This window comes from Macrobrachium nipponense, chromosome 2 (assembly GCF_015104395.2).
Source record: "Macrobrachium nipponense isolate FS-2020 chromosome 2, ASM1510439v2, whole genome shotgun sequence".
NCBI lineage: Eukaryota > Metazoa > Arthropoda > Malacostraca > Decapoda > Palaemonidae > Macrobrachium > Macrobrachium nipponense.
This window is the reverse complement of record NC_087201.1, coordinates 47,424,102-47,441,480: the sequence shown is the minus strand read 5'-3', so window position 1 is coordinate 47,441,480 and position 17,379 is coordinate 47,424,102. Positions and strand designations below refer to the sequence as shown.

Sequence of the window (17,379 nt, the reverse complement as noted above, 5' to 3'; positions counted from 1 at the left end):
AAAAATATCTTGCCTAATGAAAAGCAAGCTTAGTAAGACTTATTCCTATTGTTGTCACCATAATGGACATGGGACATGGATAGGCAAGATCTTATACTAACACATCACAAAGTAGGGGAATGTAAACCTATTAATTTTTCAAGAATTTTACTGGAAAAATTAGGTCACATAGCAATATTTCCTAAAATACTTAGAACTATGAACTCATACACTCAAAATGAACTATGAATTCATAAACTCAAAATGAACACAATGGGTTCTTTTTTTTGTTGTTGCAACAGTTTACACATTAAGCTATAACAACACAGGAGATAAATTTCAATTTAAAACATTTATTCAAAGTGATAACAAATAATTTCTACAATTATAGTAGTGGGCGACTGGATGCAGAGTACCAATTATACTTGTTTTCACCAGAAAATATTAGACCTGAATTACACAAAACTGTGAATAAAAAAAAAATCCTTGGAAAAATCGAAAATAAAATCATGTCAACCTAGCAAACATATATTCCAAATGTTTTGCAAAATCTAACCTAAATAAAAATATATAAGGTCTTTGTCTGGCAATTCTGAAGTTTCCACATTTAACTTATAAAAAACTCCAAAGAAAGCCAAATTTTCCTAACTATTCTACAATCTGAAATGGGTTATGCAAGAAGGATTTTGATTTCAAGAGAACATACTTTTAGAAGCTGTGTACTACAGAAACAAGTGACAAGCTGATAATGTAGAGGTTTTACAGGTTCCATGGCAACCTGATTTTAATTAAAAAATGATTTGCATTCTAGATTCTCAACACTGCTGAAACATGTGATCATAAAAAAGAAACATTAACATATATCTGCAGCTGCACTAAAATGTACCATAAATGAAAAATGAGTTGTGACAAAACTACAGACCATATCTGCAATCAACAGTTGCTAAAAAAAATCTAAATGTCTGCTTTTATGTCTCTTCAGTTCCAATATCACTACTCATTCTGCAATTTCAATCTGCATGAAAACAAATTTCCATTTTAACAAAATACAAGAAACCTCCCTCTAGCTTAAATTTTTTTTTAAATTTCATAACTAAAATCTACATATTTTAAGTTTACACCTATATACTGGCTACAGAGTAGGGCAACGATCAGACCTGAACACTTTTCAATATACCTGTCCACCTTTATTCTTACAAATCCCACATAACAGCACTACTATGCCTACTTATGATTTTTTAAGTCCTCACAGTAATGCGCCCCCAGCAACAAAGTTACTAGAGAGGGGTTGAGTGTAAGTATGAGATATCGGGCGTCCTCGTCCCCTTGGGCGGGGTCCCCCCCGGAATGCAGGACGTCGCCTACCTCCTCTCCAAAAATAGCCACCTTTTGATTTCCTCTTCTCTTTGTTTCCGCTTGTTATATCTAAATGCTTGCGGGATTTCAAGTGCTATAAAGAAACAAAATTAGCAGTTTAGTCATACTCATAAAAAGTATATTAATTCAGAAAATTAAGATAACTTTATTATATATTTTTTCATAAAAATCCATCAATCATATACATAGCATACTTCATCTGTGGTCTGAATGGCCACAGACCATCTTGTAGGCAGAAGCAGAAAAACCAACTGTCTGAGATACACTGAATAACTACCAAGCTCATTTGGTTGCACAGATTAGATCTGACATAGATGAGAACAAGTGGGATGGGAAGGAGGCTATTCAGTATATGATTAATGGGAAAGAAATTTATTTTGTTATAAGAACTTGTCTATTGATACTGACCCTATCAATTATAAAGTACCAGGAGGTTGAACAATGGAAGCCCTGAGCCTTTGAAAAGTCCACCAAGGTGGATGGTTGGTACCCTTATAACATATTGGAAAATAAGCACAAATTTAAACTAATCTTTCTGTTGTGATACAGATGTTTGTAACCTTAAAAGACTAAATATAACTTGATAATGAATGGAGAATTGACAAGGACACTAGTCATGAAGAAAGAGTGCAAAATATCTCTGGCTAGTAAAATTGAAACCTGCCACAACTAATGCTCCCACATGTACAATCCCAGCCCCTTGCATTTATGATATACAGAGGCCAAAGGCAGACTGAATTCTCCATGTATTCACATTGCCAGTATAAGTGGCCACAGCAGACAGGTCTGCTTTGCCTCTACTAGCAGAGGTGATAAAGCACCAATCTTGGGATTCTATGTAACTGGACTGACCTCATTCTCTTCTATGACTGGCTTAACCCTTAACCTTTAGGAGCTGGGGTAACAAATCAATATGCAGTACCCAGAGAGGTAGCTGAAGTGGTGTGATTAGAAAATGCCAATCACACTAAAAGTCAAAATATATAACACAGTGATAACACCAGTTAATGTATGGAGCAGAAACATGGGCTCTAAGAAGAAAAGAGGAAGTAAAGCTTGAGAGAACAGAGATGAGAATGCCGAGGTGAATGATGGGAATACTATCGCAGCTTGAGAGATTGGAAAGTGATGAAATAAGAAGGGCTGCTTAGTAATGATTATCAAGGTGATAAGAGTGTCACAATTGAGATGGTATGGGCATATGATGAGGAGAGAGTGAAGAGGGCTTGGGAGGAACCTGTTAAGAGGAAGAAGATCGAGAGGGAGGAGACAGAGTTACATGGCGAGATAAAGTGAAGGAAGATATGGAGAGAAGAGGTTTGGTGGAGGATGATGACTTTGATAGAAGGCAGAGGAGAAGGCGCATCAGGCAACCGACCCCTTAATGTAGGGATAACGATGGGAAAGAAGAAGAATTTAAGGAAAAAGAACAATTGACATAGTGTTAAAAAAATGTAAAAATTTTTTCCTACCTTCCATGAAATGTTGAAAATGACTATTTACAATCCCTTGTGGGGCCTCATTTACAAAACAATCATAAATTTTATGAACTTGTATATGATTTTACATGATTTTTCTAATAAATAAAATTATATTTTGTAAAATTATAATTACAGCTCATACAATATCAAAACAGATAAGAAATAAAATTAGTAGCAAATTTTGAGCATACTGTTGTAAAACATTTACACAAATTTACCAAGAACGAAGATGCAGTAACTTTTCTGGATTCATATACGTTTTTCTTAGCAAAATTACATTGATAACTAACATACTATATCATAAAAGATAAAAATTAAAACCAACAGCAACCCCTTGGTAGAGTTATGAGCAAATTGGCAAAAAGACATCATGTAAGACAGAAAGGCAGTATAGCGCATCCTCCCTTGAAAGTCAAGATCGAAACTAAGCCCAGGGCCACAGAAGTAATGGGGAAACTTTGAGGTCAGCCAATTTAGGAAAAAAAAAATCAATGGAAAGAAAAATATTTGCAAATGCACATAGTATAAGATTTTTTTTTTTACCTTCTAGAAGTTGAAGAAGACAACCCCTTGTTTGCCCTCTTTTACATGACAATTGTAAATTTTACTTAGATAAATGATTTTTATAATAAATTTAATTTTATTTTGTCAAATTATAGTAACAGCTCACATAATATAAAAACAGATAACTAATATCAGTAACAAATTCCGAGTATATCTGTTGTAAAATATTTATGTATATTTACCGAGATAACTTTTTTTGATCATGTCTTTTCTAATATTTCTTTGCAAAATTACAATTATTACTTAACATACTATCATAAAAGATAAAAACTGAAATATACAGGCACCCATTTCTTAAAAGACAATATCTTGCCCTATGAGATACAAAACTTACCTTTGGTCCTCATATAAATGACCTCACCCAACACTTAAACAATCACTAAATATATTGAAGATGATATCACATTTTGATCAGGGACCAGACCAAAAACCTGTGTGTGTGTGTGTGTGTTATATATATATATATATATATATATATATATATATATTATATATATATGATATATATATATATATATATATATATATACGTATATATATATATATATATATATATATATATATATATATATATTATATATATATATAATCATTCTTTTGGCAATAGATGTTGATCAGCGGACTCTCAAGAATGTAAATATTGTGGATGAACACTTTTCAAAAGACAAAATATACTTTATTTATTTATTTTGCTGGGTGCTTATACATCCTTATCAGGAAAATAGAGGAAAATTCTTTTAGCTTATATCAGGAAACAGAGGAATTGCTAGCTTATATAAGTACTTTTGTTTTTCGATCTGCTGAAGGGGGAAATTGAAAATACGAGAGAATTTTTAAAAGATTTATGGCATTATAGAAACATAAAACTTAAGCAAACACAAACAAAGGAGCCGTTTCAAAGACAAATCCCTTCTACTACTACTACTAATACAAAACATGCAATGTGTGTTTGCCGTTGCAAAATTGCGATGGTTTTAAATTGCATTAAGTAGATGTGTACCACCTTCAATCAACACTGGCTAGGCTAGATCAATGGTGAGTACCCATATGATAGTTTAAGATATACTATTTGGTGTTTGAATTGTGAAAATATGCAGTTAGTAGCCCATCAAAATTTTTCTAGGTAGGGCATCTTTGTGGTGTTTTAACTATTGAAGTAGGCAGTTAGGCTATAACCTAAGCGTTTTTTAGGGGTGTGATAACGTGGATATTTCCTTAACATGGGTGGTTGTGGTCCCTATACCCTGCAATTATTGAGGACCCACGAATGAATTTTGCACGACAAAGTTTCTAGTTATACACGAATGGTTCACAAATGACTTATGGCTACTTTTATAAAAACTCTAACATCTAAATCCAGGATATGAGATAGATTTGTGTGATATGACATTTCATGGAGGAATAGGGTAAAGCACTGCTGTGCGGACAGACGGACACCTGTAGTGTTGCGCGGTCACTTTCCCAAAAAATAAATTTAGCACTTCCAGTACCCTGATTTAAATGTCAAGTCATAAGCCAACCTCCATGGAAGCAACACCTCGAGACCTCTACTTTTCTCTCGAAGTAAGTATTTTCTCCCAAGTTAGAAATTAAGGCCATAATTTCCAATTAAAGAGAAGTTAATGAAAGTCTAGCCATGCGCAGTGCAAACTTGCTTCCATGACGCTTTCGAAATTTTTACTTAAAACACCTTACGTGTTGAAGATTGACGCCATCTTGATGTTGCGGAGTCACTTGTCAACAAACTTCCCACTCCCTATCCTAAATCCGCACACTACTTGTACCCATAGACGCTGGGAAACTTTCTCTACAACAATCTTAAACGACGAGGAAACATGGTGATTGTTTGGGAAGAAGAAGAAGAAGAAAAAGAATGAGCTAAATAACATTTAAATAATTACGTTGTTAAAGATCCGAATAAGGTTACGAATTGCATATATTTATTGTGTATTCATAATAATTCATTTGAAAATATTCGTTGTTGTAAAAGTAACAAGATTCCTGACACAAATTTCATCGGTTTTGCCGTGAACAATAGCTACAGTGTTGTTAGCACTTTCCTATTTTTTTTAATCAGTGTTTCCAACTGTTTTGTGTTTACCCTCCAAACTTGGTATAAGACTTATTACAAACCCGTGGAAATCAGTGAATTTAGCGCAACTATTTGTAATATATATACGTGTATATATATTTATATATATATATATATATATATATATATATATATATATATATATATATATATATATATATATATACACAGTGGGCCCCGTATTCGCGGATTTTTATCTGGACCATATCTAACCATTATTTGCGGTTATTTTCATGCCTAAATACATTTTTATGATACAAAATAATTTACTAATTTTAAAATATTAATATTGATCAATACTGTACAGTAAGTCCTCGGGTTACGCCGGTCTCGACTTACGATGTTTCGTGGTTGTTACGAACGCGCCCCCACCATATATAAAAAATAATATTTTGCGTCGTTCCGTCTTACGCGGTTTAGCGTCGTAAGCAACGTAAACAAACGCGAATAGTTCCGGGCGCACGGCGGAAAGAATACGCTTTTGTGGGGGAGAGGACGGCGTCGCTTCGCTACGCTCATTTCCTCGCCCATACGCCATTTTGGTTGTTTACACTGGCCTCTCTCTCCCTCGTGTTGTATCGTTTTTGTAACTTTTTGCTCTTTGTTATGGCTCCTAAGCGCAAGGCGGACTCTTCTGATGGTAGTGCATCGAAGAAAAGAAAGGCCATCACCATGGAAATTAAAGTGGACATTATAAAGCGATCTGAGAAGGGAGAAACGCCAACAAACATTGGCCGCTCGCTTGGCCTTAGCCGTTCGACCGTTGCTACCATTATCAAAGATAAAGAGCGCATCGTTGAACATGTGAAAGGATCTGCTCCTATGAAAGCGACAGTGATAACTAAGCAGCGTAGTGGTCTAATAATTGAAATGGAAAGGTTTATTGGTGCTTTGGTGGAAGACCAAAATCAACGGCGTATCCCAGTCAGCCTTATGGTGATTCAGGAGAAGGCGAAAAGATTGTTTGAAGCGTTGAAAAGAAAAGGGGGAGGGAAGTGAAAGTGAAGAGTTTGTGGCTAGATAGGGGTTGGTTTATGCGATTTAAGGCTCGGGCCAATTACCATAACCTTAAAGTGCAAGGTGAAGCTGCTAGTGGGGATGAGAAAGCAGCGAGTGAATTTCCTAAAGCGTTGTCTGAGATAATTAAGGAGGGGGGTTATTCTGCTCAGCAAGTGTTTAACGTAGACGAGACAGGTTTGTTTTGGAAACGTATGCCTAACCGCACTTACATCGCCAAGGAGGAGAAGTCGCACCCGGTCATAAAGCCAGCAAGGAGAGGCTAACTTTACTTCTTGGGGGTAATGCTGCTGGCGACTTCAAACTGAAGCCCTTGTTGGTGTATCAGGCTGAAAATCCCAAGGGCACTCAAGGGCATTTGGAAGGGTCAACTACCAGTAATTTGGAAGTCCAACAAGAAGGCATGGGTGACACTTGCAGTGTTTGAGGACTGGTTCGTAAACCATTTTGTTCCAAGTGTGGAGCGGTATTGCGCCTCCAAGGGTATCCCTTTAAGGTGTTGCTAGTGCTGGACAATGCCCCTGGACACCCTGCCCAGCTGGGAGACTTCAACCCTAATGTCAAGGTGGTTTACCTTCCACCTAATACCACGGCCCTTTTACAGCCTATGGACCAAAGGAGTGATTGCTTCGTTCAAGGCCTACTACCTACGAAGGACAATTGCTATGGCTTTACAGGCAACTGAAACCAAGAAGGACTTGACTCTGAAGGACTTTTGGAAATCCTACAACATCCTTGATGCTGTAAAGAACATTGCTAATTCCTGGGAGGAGGTTAAGCAAACAAACATGAATGGTGTCTGGAAGAAAATTTGTCCTCAATTTGTGAATGATTTCCATGGGTTTGAGGACACAGTTCAGCTAGTTGTCAAGAACGTTGTTGCCCTGAGTAAGGAAATCAATTTGGAGATGGAGGTTGATGATGTTACAGAGCTGCTGGAGTCTCATGGCGAGGAGTTATCTGCTGAGGACCTGATACAACTGGAGAAGCAGATGATAGAGGAAGAAGAAGAAGCACCCACCCCAGAGCCTAAGGCTTTCACAAGGCAGGACTTGACAAGAGGTTTTGCGGAGTTGCAGCAAGCGTTGTCAACTTTTGAGGCTCAGGATCCCAACTTGGACAGGTTCACTAGGGTTTCCAGAGGCGTCATGGATTTGATGCACGTGTTTACAAGGAAGGAATCGTTGGATGAAAAGAGGTCGCTCTCTGTTCAGACTAACCTGGAGCAGTATTTTAAGAAGGTAGAGAGGCCTGCAGGAGATCCTGTACCCTCTACCTCAGCTGCCTCTCGCTAATCCAGACTCGCCTGCCCCACAATCTCCAGCACCTTCTGAATGTTCTGCTAACCCAGACTCACCTGCCCCAGTATCTCCGCACCTTCTGTAGGTTCTGCCTCACCTAAAGACTCACCTGCCCAAAATCTCAGTAGTATGTTCTGCCTCACCTCAAAGAATCACCTGCCTCAGCATCTCCAGTAGTATGTTCTGCCTCACCTCAAGAATCCCTGCCTCAGCATCTCCAGTAGTATGTTCTGCCTCACCTCAAGAATCACCTGCCTCAGCATCTCCAGCAACTTCTGGAGGTTCTTTTTCTCTTCACTAACCTCCCCCAGTCTCTCCAGCACCGCAGCTTCCTCTCCAGTGTGCAAGCCAATCAAATTAATAAAGGTAAGGAATTGTTCTCTCGTTGTTATTGATAGGTATTTACATTAAATCAATGTGGTATTTTTCAATGTTCCAGACTTACGCCTAGAAAATTCGTGCTTACGACGCATCTTAATAAGAAACGGATCAAAACCGTACGTAACTCGAGGACCCCCTCCCTGTATTAGTAAGTTTAATAAGATTAAATGATATCACATAATAACTAATAATTCTCTCTCTCTCTCCCTTACAGGGATGTATGCTTTTTGTGTGATAAATGATTTACTAATTTTCTAATATTAATATTAATGTAAAAAGCAATCACTTCAAGAAAGAAAATACTACATTGAATTATACTGAGATGAGAGATTTTTATGTTACACTATGTATAATATGTTTATTAATATTTTCATATGATAATGGTAATATTAATAATAATAATGATGTTAATAATAATAATAATAATAACAACTGTGATTACAAAAATCATATGTGAAAGTATTTTACAAATACTACGAAAATCTCTCTCTCTCTCTCTCTCTCTCTCTCTCTCTCTCTCTCTCTCTCTCTTACAGAGATGTGTTTTTTGGATGATAAATGATTTACTGATTTTCAAATATCAATATTAATGTAAACAGCAATAATATCAATTCATTAAAGAAAATACTAAAGTGAATTAGCAAGATTTTAGTTTATAAATAAAAATTTATGTAAGAATGAAAGAAAATGCATTTTACCCGCATCTTTCTCTTTGAACTCCACGTAGCAAGCTGAGTTGGCTGGGGTCCAACAACTGTTGCCCTCTCAACGATCATGTAAACTCACTCTCTCTCTCTCTCTCTCTCTCTCTCTCTCTCTCTCTCTCTCTCTCTCTCTCTCTCTCTCTCTCTCTGACATAAGAATTTCTATGGTACATGTGTATGTTTATTAATATTTTCGCATAATAATAATAATAGTAATATAACTAATTTCAAAATTCATATGTGATAGTATTTTATAAAGGTACAATAATCTATCCATTTCAGTCTTTTAAATAAGGATAACCCTCCCCCCCCACCCTCTCTCTCGCTCTCTCTCTCTCTCTCTCTCTCTCTCTCTCTCTCTCTCTCTCTCTCTCTCTCTCTCTCTCCACACGAAATAGTATGTCTTAGTGGTAACTCTCACCCTCTGTTTGGGCTGGAAATGTATGTATAAGTGTATCTTTAAGGACATTACTACATTTTATGGTAAAATAATATGCAGTACTAGTTTACAAATAATATTGAGTTTAATGAAATTAAACAGTACCAATAACATCTCTCTCTCTCTCTCTCTCTCTCTCTCTCTCTCTCTCTCTCTCTCACTTACGTATGTTTATTTGTTTTGTAGTATAAATAAATGATTTACCTTAAAACTAATTTCCAAATATTAATAATTATTAAGAAATTAATAGCGATACCCAGTCTTTTTTAATCCATGTGGAGGAAAGTGGGCGGGGGAGTAAATGACAGTTTGATATAGTATTGGTGGAGGGGAAGGAGTCGGAGTTTAGGAGTTATTCTCTCTCTTTCTCTCTCTCTCTCAGAAATAATTCATAATTTCACTCTTGATGGTCAGATATACGATGTTGCCATTCTCTCTCTCTCTCTCTCTCTCTCTCTCTCTCTCTCTCTCTCTGTATTGGCTGTAGGTATATATTTTTAATGGTAAAATGTTTAAGAGATGACTTTGAAATTGAAATTAGATTAATTAATATAACCTCAAAGATTAATACAGTAATAGGTTAGTAATTTTAGGTATATTTGAAGTGGGATGTCATTAAAGGTATACATTTGGTATCTGAACTTTCAAGATAGGCAGTTATAAGCATTTTTAGTGGTGGTTCTAACTATTTGTGGGTTTTAACTATTCAAGGGGGTGTCTGGTACACATCCCCCTTCGCCGCCGGGGGAGGAACAGCACGGATGTGTTCCCAAGAGTGCTGTGGTTTTGGGCAGTGTTAGTGATGTGTGTTCTGCAGGGGTTGCTACGCCGCCGAATCTCGTACGTGCAACCACCCCATCCCCCCGCCCCGTCCTTGCACATCACGAGTGTGTTGCAACCTCCCCCGTCTGTGCACGTGATGGTAGTGCTCCTTCTTCTCCCAGGCCTATTTGTCGCCGTAAAGATCTGAAGACGCCTGTCAAGAGGTCAAAGGTAGTGAGCACGGAGGTGGTGCAGCCGGAGTGTTTGCTTGCTTCCAAGTCTTCCACTATAAGGGATTCTCCATCAATTTCAAGTACTCGAGTTTCCCCCCCATCTCACGTAAGTTGGCCGCCAAGCCAGTGTCTGTTCATGGTCGTCTGGAGTCACCTGTTGAGGTAAGTGATGTGCCTAATGTTACAGTGGGTCCGTCTCTCAGGCTGACACTTGGACCGAGCCCAGATAAGCTAGTAGGGGTTTCAGACTGTTTGCCTACTAACCCTTCTGTAAATTTCGGTGAAGAAAACGCATTAGATGGGCCTGCACATCCTTCTCGTTGTCGGTCACCGGTGCCAGAGCAGGCAGAAGGGGACATGCAGGAGTTTCTGTCTTCCTTTTCGGGGGTTATTGATCTCATTCGTGGGTTCAACAATTTGGAAAGTAAGACTCAGGATCGGTCGTCTTACACTCCTTCTTGCTTGGAAGCCTTGGTGGGAGTTTGCTTAGGACCCCAAATCATCTCTCCAGCTGCCATTGTCAGGGGCAACGTTCCAGTCAGTCTTGCAGAAGTTTTAACGCCTCTGTTTCTGACCGAGACGGTTCTCTCGCTCTAGAGGCTCTACCAAACTCCTACCCCCACCTCTCACAAGACATAGGTAGTACTATGCTACGAGCTCTGCATTTTTGTTGTCACGCCACCTTAACCCAGACGTCATTCGCCTGAAGCCAGGTTTGACTTTGGAACAGGTGAGGTCAGTGGCTCCGTCCTTATCTCCGCAAGACACCTTAGCTTTGGAATCTACGGTTTCTTGGCTGGACCTCTGGTCTGTGGTGATTGCCAAGATAGCTTCTGACAGGTCCCCTGATGGGTTGGTGAGTGCTGCCTCACTTGCCAATCTTTGCAATCCGGGGGCAAGGTGTTTTCTTATTTGGCTCACCTCAGTGCCAATTTATGGGCTAATCTTCTGGTCAGGAGGGACGTCGCTTTGTCTAGAATGGAGAGGTCGCTTGGCACAGAGCCTTTGCTGGCCTTGAGGAACGGTGACCTGTTAGAATCGCAATTTTTGTTTCCATGGACCGAACTCGACAATGCGATAGACCGACGTCGGGCTGACACCAAGGACCGACTGGTGCACCAAGCCGTGTCTAAATCAGAGCCCCGCCCTCGGAGACGTTTGGCCCCCCCCTCCTCCCCCAGTCCAGCAGCAATCAAGATCATCCCCTGGTAGGCCATCGAGAACCTCGAGTTTGGCAGGGCCTTCCCATTCGTCACAGCCCAAGTCTCAGGATCAACGCCCCTTTTGCTCTCATTCCTTTAAACAAAGAAGAGGCCCTAGGGGCAGATGTCAAGGGGGCCGTCAGTAGGTTGGGTGCTTCTCCCTCTCCTGAGCCACAGGTGGCGGGTGCCTGGCTGGCCATTGGGCCAAATGGCAGTGTTACGGGGCGGAGAAGTGGGTGGTAGATGTCCTTTGGGTGGGATAACTGTTGCCATCCGACTTCTTTCCTCCTCTGTCGGACAAGCCGCAGCTCAGGAAAACGTATCCCCAAGATTCTCTGAAGTTCTTGACTCTTCAGGAGGAAGTGCAGAAAATGCTGGACAAGGATGCGATAGCGGAAGTAGTGCGTCCATCCCCGGGGTCTTACAGTCATATCTTCTTGGTGCCCAAGGCATCGGGAGGATGGAGGCCTGTGATCCGACTTATCCACCTTGAATCGCTTCATCACCAATACGTGGTTCAAGATGGAGACCCCACGCTCGGTGTTGGCAGCCGTGAGGGAAGGCGACTTCATGCTGTCGACAGACTTGAAGGAGGCATACTTCCAAATCCCTGTTCATCCCACGTCCAGGAAGTTCCTTCGCTTCTCTCTGGCGGACAAGATCTTCGAGTTCAAAGTCTTGTGCTTCGGGTTGACCACAGCCCCTCAAGTGTTCACAAGGGTCTTCTCTCTCGTGTCAAGTTGGGCCCATGCTCAGGGGATCCGTTTGCTGAGGTACCTCAACGATTGGTTGGTCTTGGCAGTTTCCAGGGAAAAGCTGCTGCAAGACAGGGATCGTCTTCTTCGGTTCTGTCTGGACCTGGGCATATTAGTCAACCAGGAAAAGTTGAACCTCATACCCACTCAAAGGATTCTCTACTTGGGCAAGGTCATCGATACGACAGTGGCGAGAGTTTTCCCGTCGGATCAGAGATTGGAATTGGAGTTGGGGCTGTGGCACGCAACTTCCTCTCAAAGTCGCATCAGTTAGCTCATCAGTGGCAGGTTCTTCTGGGAGTGCTATCTTCCCTGGAGAAGCTGGTCCCTCATGGGCGTCTTCATCTGCAATGGAGACTGGGGGAATTCTGGTCTCCGTCGGGGGACTCTCCCCAGTTTATGGTCCCACTGTCTTTGAAAGTGAGAAAAGACCTTCGTTGGTGGCTGGACGACCAGAATCTATTGAAGGCCTCCCTCTGCGTTCTCTCCCTCCGGACTTCCTTCTGTTCTCGGACGCCTCCCTCACAGGTTGGGGCGCGCACTTAGGTGGCCTCATCGCTTCAGGCGTTTGGGGCTTAGAGGAAAAGCAGCAGCATATCAATGTCTTGGGAGTTGAAGGCGGCTTTCCCGAGTCTGAAGGAGTTTCGGGGGTTGGTAGATGGTCACTCTGTCGTTCTCATGTCGGACAACACCATGGTGGAAGCCTACATGAACAAACAGGGAGGCCTAGTTTCTCAGCAGCTTCATGCCTTGACCGTCAAGCTTCACCAGTGGGCAATCAGCAATTCCGTATAGCTTTCAGCCAGGTATATCCCAGGGAAACGGAATGTGGTCGCAGACAAACTCAGTCATATTGATTAGATATTAACCTAGGCTAGGTGATAGGCTAGTCTAGCTGTACAGTTCCACATAAGTGAGTTACTGTTTATAGTACGTAGAACAAACAGAGTAAACCAAATATGCCATGAGGTATTACACCTGGTTAATCCCATACCCTTATAGGTGAATTAATTAATCAGGATTAGACAATAACATATACTAGGTGATAGCTCAACTATAAAGTTTCACATTAGTAAGTTACTGTTTTATATAGTATATCTAAAACAGTACATAGACGAAACGGGCTATGAGGTAGTAGCCTATCTTGATGGCTACAAATTACACCTGGTTAATCCCATACATTTAAAAGTATATTAATTAATCAGGAATGGACAATAATCTATACTAGGTGATAGCCTATCTATAAAGTTTCACATTAGAAACACTTTTATATAGATCAAATAGCCTAGGGCTAGATATAAACAATCTGAGTTAGACAAAAATGTTAGCCTAACAACTATGAGTTTGCATATGAGTAAATTTCTGTTTTGATATAGCCTTTACAATTGATCTAGAATAATCTGTATTAGGCACTACCCTATACATACTAGGATACTAGGCTAAAAGAGAACAATTTAGGAAGCTTCCTATTGCTGGTGTACTAAGCAGTAGTTTAGCCCAAATAGCCTAGTATTGTATATAAACAGCATCCTAGGCTTAATTAATAACAGTTAATAACAGTTTTTACGACTAAGGCTGATACTGATGCAGCAGCCTATTGGTAAGACTACACAATAGTGGAGTTATCATGCAGCCTATATCTTTAATGGTGATAAAAACCCAGAACCAGCTAGCCTAACCAGATTAAGTAAGAACCCCCTTTCTAGGGAATTTCCTACCAGTAGCCTAAAAAACAGCATGGATTATATCTTAAAATTTTAAATAAGCCTATAATAGGCAGAGACCTAGAATAGGTTGAACAGGAACCCCTTAGGAAAACCTCTATTCCTAGTTTAATGTACATTATTCTAGAAGCATTAACCTAAAGCCATAAAAAACCAGTAGCTTTGGCTAACTGAACAAATTAGTTTATTGAAGAATAGTCTGAATGGTATGACATTTCAAATTAAAATTTTACATAGCCAGTGCAAAAGGAGTAATGCAGCCATAAACAGCTGTCAAAACTAACTTGAACCTAAAGGGCTTAAGTTAACATAAGATTTCTAATACAGTGGTACCTCGACATACGAAAGGCTCAACTTACGAAAAATTCGAGTTACGAAAGCAAATACGAAGATTTTTTTGGCTCTACATACGAAAATAGTTCAGGATACGAAAGGTTGTTGCTGTAAAGTCCCGAGATTCGCCCGGACCACCGATAACAATTTTTAAACTCACGCGCCGCCAACTGAGTAGACTCACCACCATCCTCCCACTCTCCCATTGGTTCCTGATGCTAGTCACCGCCATAAGATCCTGCTCTCCTATTGGTCAGCATCTCTCCCATCATGCATCTACGTAGCGGCGTGCTTTTTTGGTCACTCGGTTCGTTCGTTCTATATGATCTTGTTTATTAACGTAAATTCATTAGTGATTTCATCGTAGTACTATTTTACCGTGTTGTGTGAGAACTTTAGTACATACATACGTATACTACATAACTTAATTACGTACAGTATATGTATACTTAGTCATGGGTCCCAAGAAAGTTGAAGTTCACGGAAAGAAGGGGATGCTTTCTTTGGAGACAAAGATGGAGATAATTGAAAAGTATGAAGCTGGCATGCGATTGTGTGTGATCGCCAAGGAATATGGCCGAAATCTGTCGACAATAGGCACCATCTTTAAGCAGAAGGAAGCCATCAAAACAGCTACACCTTCCAAGGGCGTGACTATTTTGTCTAGCAAAAGGAGCCACATGCATGACGAGATGGAAAGGCTGCTTCTTGTCTGGATAAAAGACAAAGAAATCGCTGGCGATACGATAACCGAGACGGCAATCTCCCACAAGGCAAGCGCTATTTTCGGCGATTTGATTCCCCAGGCCGAAGACAACGGAGGAGAAGGGACATAAATGCCAACCCCAGACTTCAAGGCTTCTCATGGGTGGTTTGAAAAATTCCGTAAACGGACTGGCATCCATCGGTGGTGCGGCATGGGGAGGTGGCTAGCTCACACACGTAAGCGGCCGAAGCCTTTATTAAGACGTTCGACGAGATGACGATGAAGGAAGGCTACAGTTCTCAGCAAGTCTTCAACTGTGATGAGACTGGCCATTTTTGGAAAAAAAATGCCTTGTCGGACGTACATCATGGAGGAAGAGAAGAAGCTACCCGGGCATAAACCTATGAAAGACAGGCTTATGCTCGCACTTTGTTCGAACGCCAGTGGGGATTGCAAGGTGAAGCCCCTACTTGTGTATCATTTGGAGACTCCTCAAGCCTTCAAGGCCCACAAAGTGCTAAAGGAGAAGCTTCCAGTGATGTGGAGGGTTAATGCGAAAGCCTGGATAACAAGACTTTTGTTCACCGAGTGGGTAAATCTGTGTTTCGGCCCGACAGTGAAGAAATTCTTGGAAGAGAAGCACCTCCCTCTGAAGTGTCGGCTGTTGTTGGACAATGCCCCTGCGCACCCTCCTGGCCTCAAGGAAGATATCCTAACAGAGTATTCTTTTATCAAGGTTCTTTATCTTCCGCCTAACACCACCCCTCTCCTCCAGCCCATGAACCAGCAAGTGATATCGAACTTCAAGAAGCTGTATACGAAACATCTTTTCAAGAGATGTTTCAACATCGCCGATACCAAAAACCTCACCTTGCGTGAATTTTGGAAGGAGCATTTCGATGTTGTGATATGCATCTGACTCAGCGATCAAGCTTGGCAGGAAGTTTCGAGGCGAACCTTGAATTCTTCATGGAGGAAACTCTGACCTGATGCCGTATCAGCCAGAGACTTCAAGGGATTCGACGTGGGCGAAGCTGGTGCAGATTCAGAAACAGTTGATCCTGAAACTGTTTCGCAACCAGATCTTGACGAGATTGTTGCACTCGGCAAGTCCATGGGGCTGGTCGTCGACAAGGACGACATCAATGACCTTCTCGAGGAGCACCAAGAGGAGCTTACGACGGATGACCTGAAGGAGTTGGAGGCCATGCAACATAATGTTGTTCAAGAAGAGCTCTATAGTAGCGGCGAGGAGGAGGACGATCCTATGACAATGGCAGAAATTAAGGATGATCTAGCTGCTTTTCATAAGGTGCAATCATTTGTAGAAAAAGAGACACTCCGAAAAGGCCTACACAGGTCGTATGCTTGCGCAGTTTTGATGACGTTTGCCCGAGTTGTGTCAGGAACATTGTGAAAAGTAGGCAGAAGCAATCTTCCTTGGATAGTTATTTTTTAAAGAGGCCTTTAGTAGGAGTAAGCAAAAAGGAAGATCCAATTGATACTACGAAAAACAGAAAGTTGAAAGGTGAAGAAATTTAAATTTTGTAAAAAAAAAAAAAAAAAAAAAAAAAAAAAAAACATATATATATATTATATATATATATATATATATAAAAAAGTAAAAAAAAAAAATTTAAAAAAAAAAAAAAAAAAAAATTTATTTTAAGTTTTTTGAAAAGTTGAGTGTTACGATTTTGTTAATGTGTTTCGTAAAGTTTAGTTGATGTTTCCTGACATTTTTAATGGGTTTCGTTAAGTGTACGTACTACGTAACAAATTTTCTGCCGTTTGTCCTTCTCCTCTATCACCACTTTCGGAGATAGCCTCACTCGAAAGGTAAGGTTCCACATTTTACTACATACGTACGTCCACATTTTACTACATACGTACGTATGTACGTACAGTATTTCTTGTATACCATGTACAATAATAGTACACTTTATTTACAGTTATGTATACATATTAGTAGTGCGTATTAAGTTAGGTATTGAATGGTCCAAATTGTTGTATTTCATTGTTTATTGGCCAATTTAGCTTTATTATAAAATTTACTAGGGTGTTTTTGTAGGGCTTGGAACGAATTAGGCAATATGCATGTAAAATACAGTTCAAGATACGAAAAGCTCAGGTTATGAGGCCGCCTCGGAACGGATTAATTTCGTACATCGGGGTAAGGGTCCACTGTACTAGATTTTATTACAAATATGGAAACCAAATGAGGAATCGTAGTTGTCCCTCATTTATAATTTAACACTGACTAGCTTCTAATAACAACTTGTTTTATATCACAACAAGGCTGCAATTATGCAAGACCCTCAGTTCAAGT

At 40.1% G+C, this 17,379-nt stretch overlaps 1 protein-coding gene across 15 annotated transcripts in view; it reads right to left on the bottom strand.

Annotated features, from left to right (window-relative positions):
- Positions 1-505: 505 nt before the first annotated feature.
- The window catches only part of LOC135220554 (zinc finger protein 385B-like), a 657,479-nt gene continuing 640,605 nt past the window's right edge, over positions 506-17,379 (bottom strand). For all 15 annotated transcript variants that reach the window (XM_064257760.1, XM_064257761.1, XM_064257766.1 and 12 more), the window contains one exon: positions 506-1,429. In XM_064257760.1, coding sequence (XP_064113830.1) covers positions 1,226-1,429 — 204 coding nt within the window. In that variant the 3' untranslated portion in view covers positions 506-1,225. The remainder of the gene's footprint in view (positions 1,430-17,379) is intronic.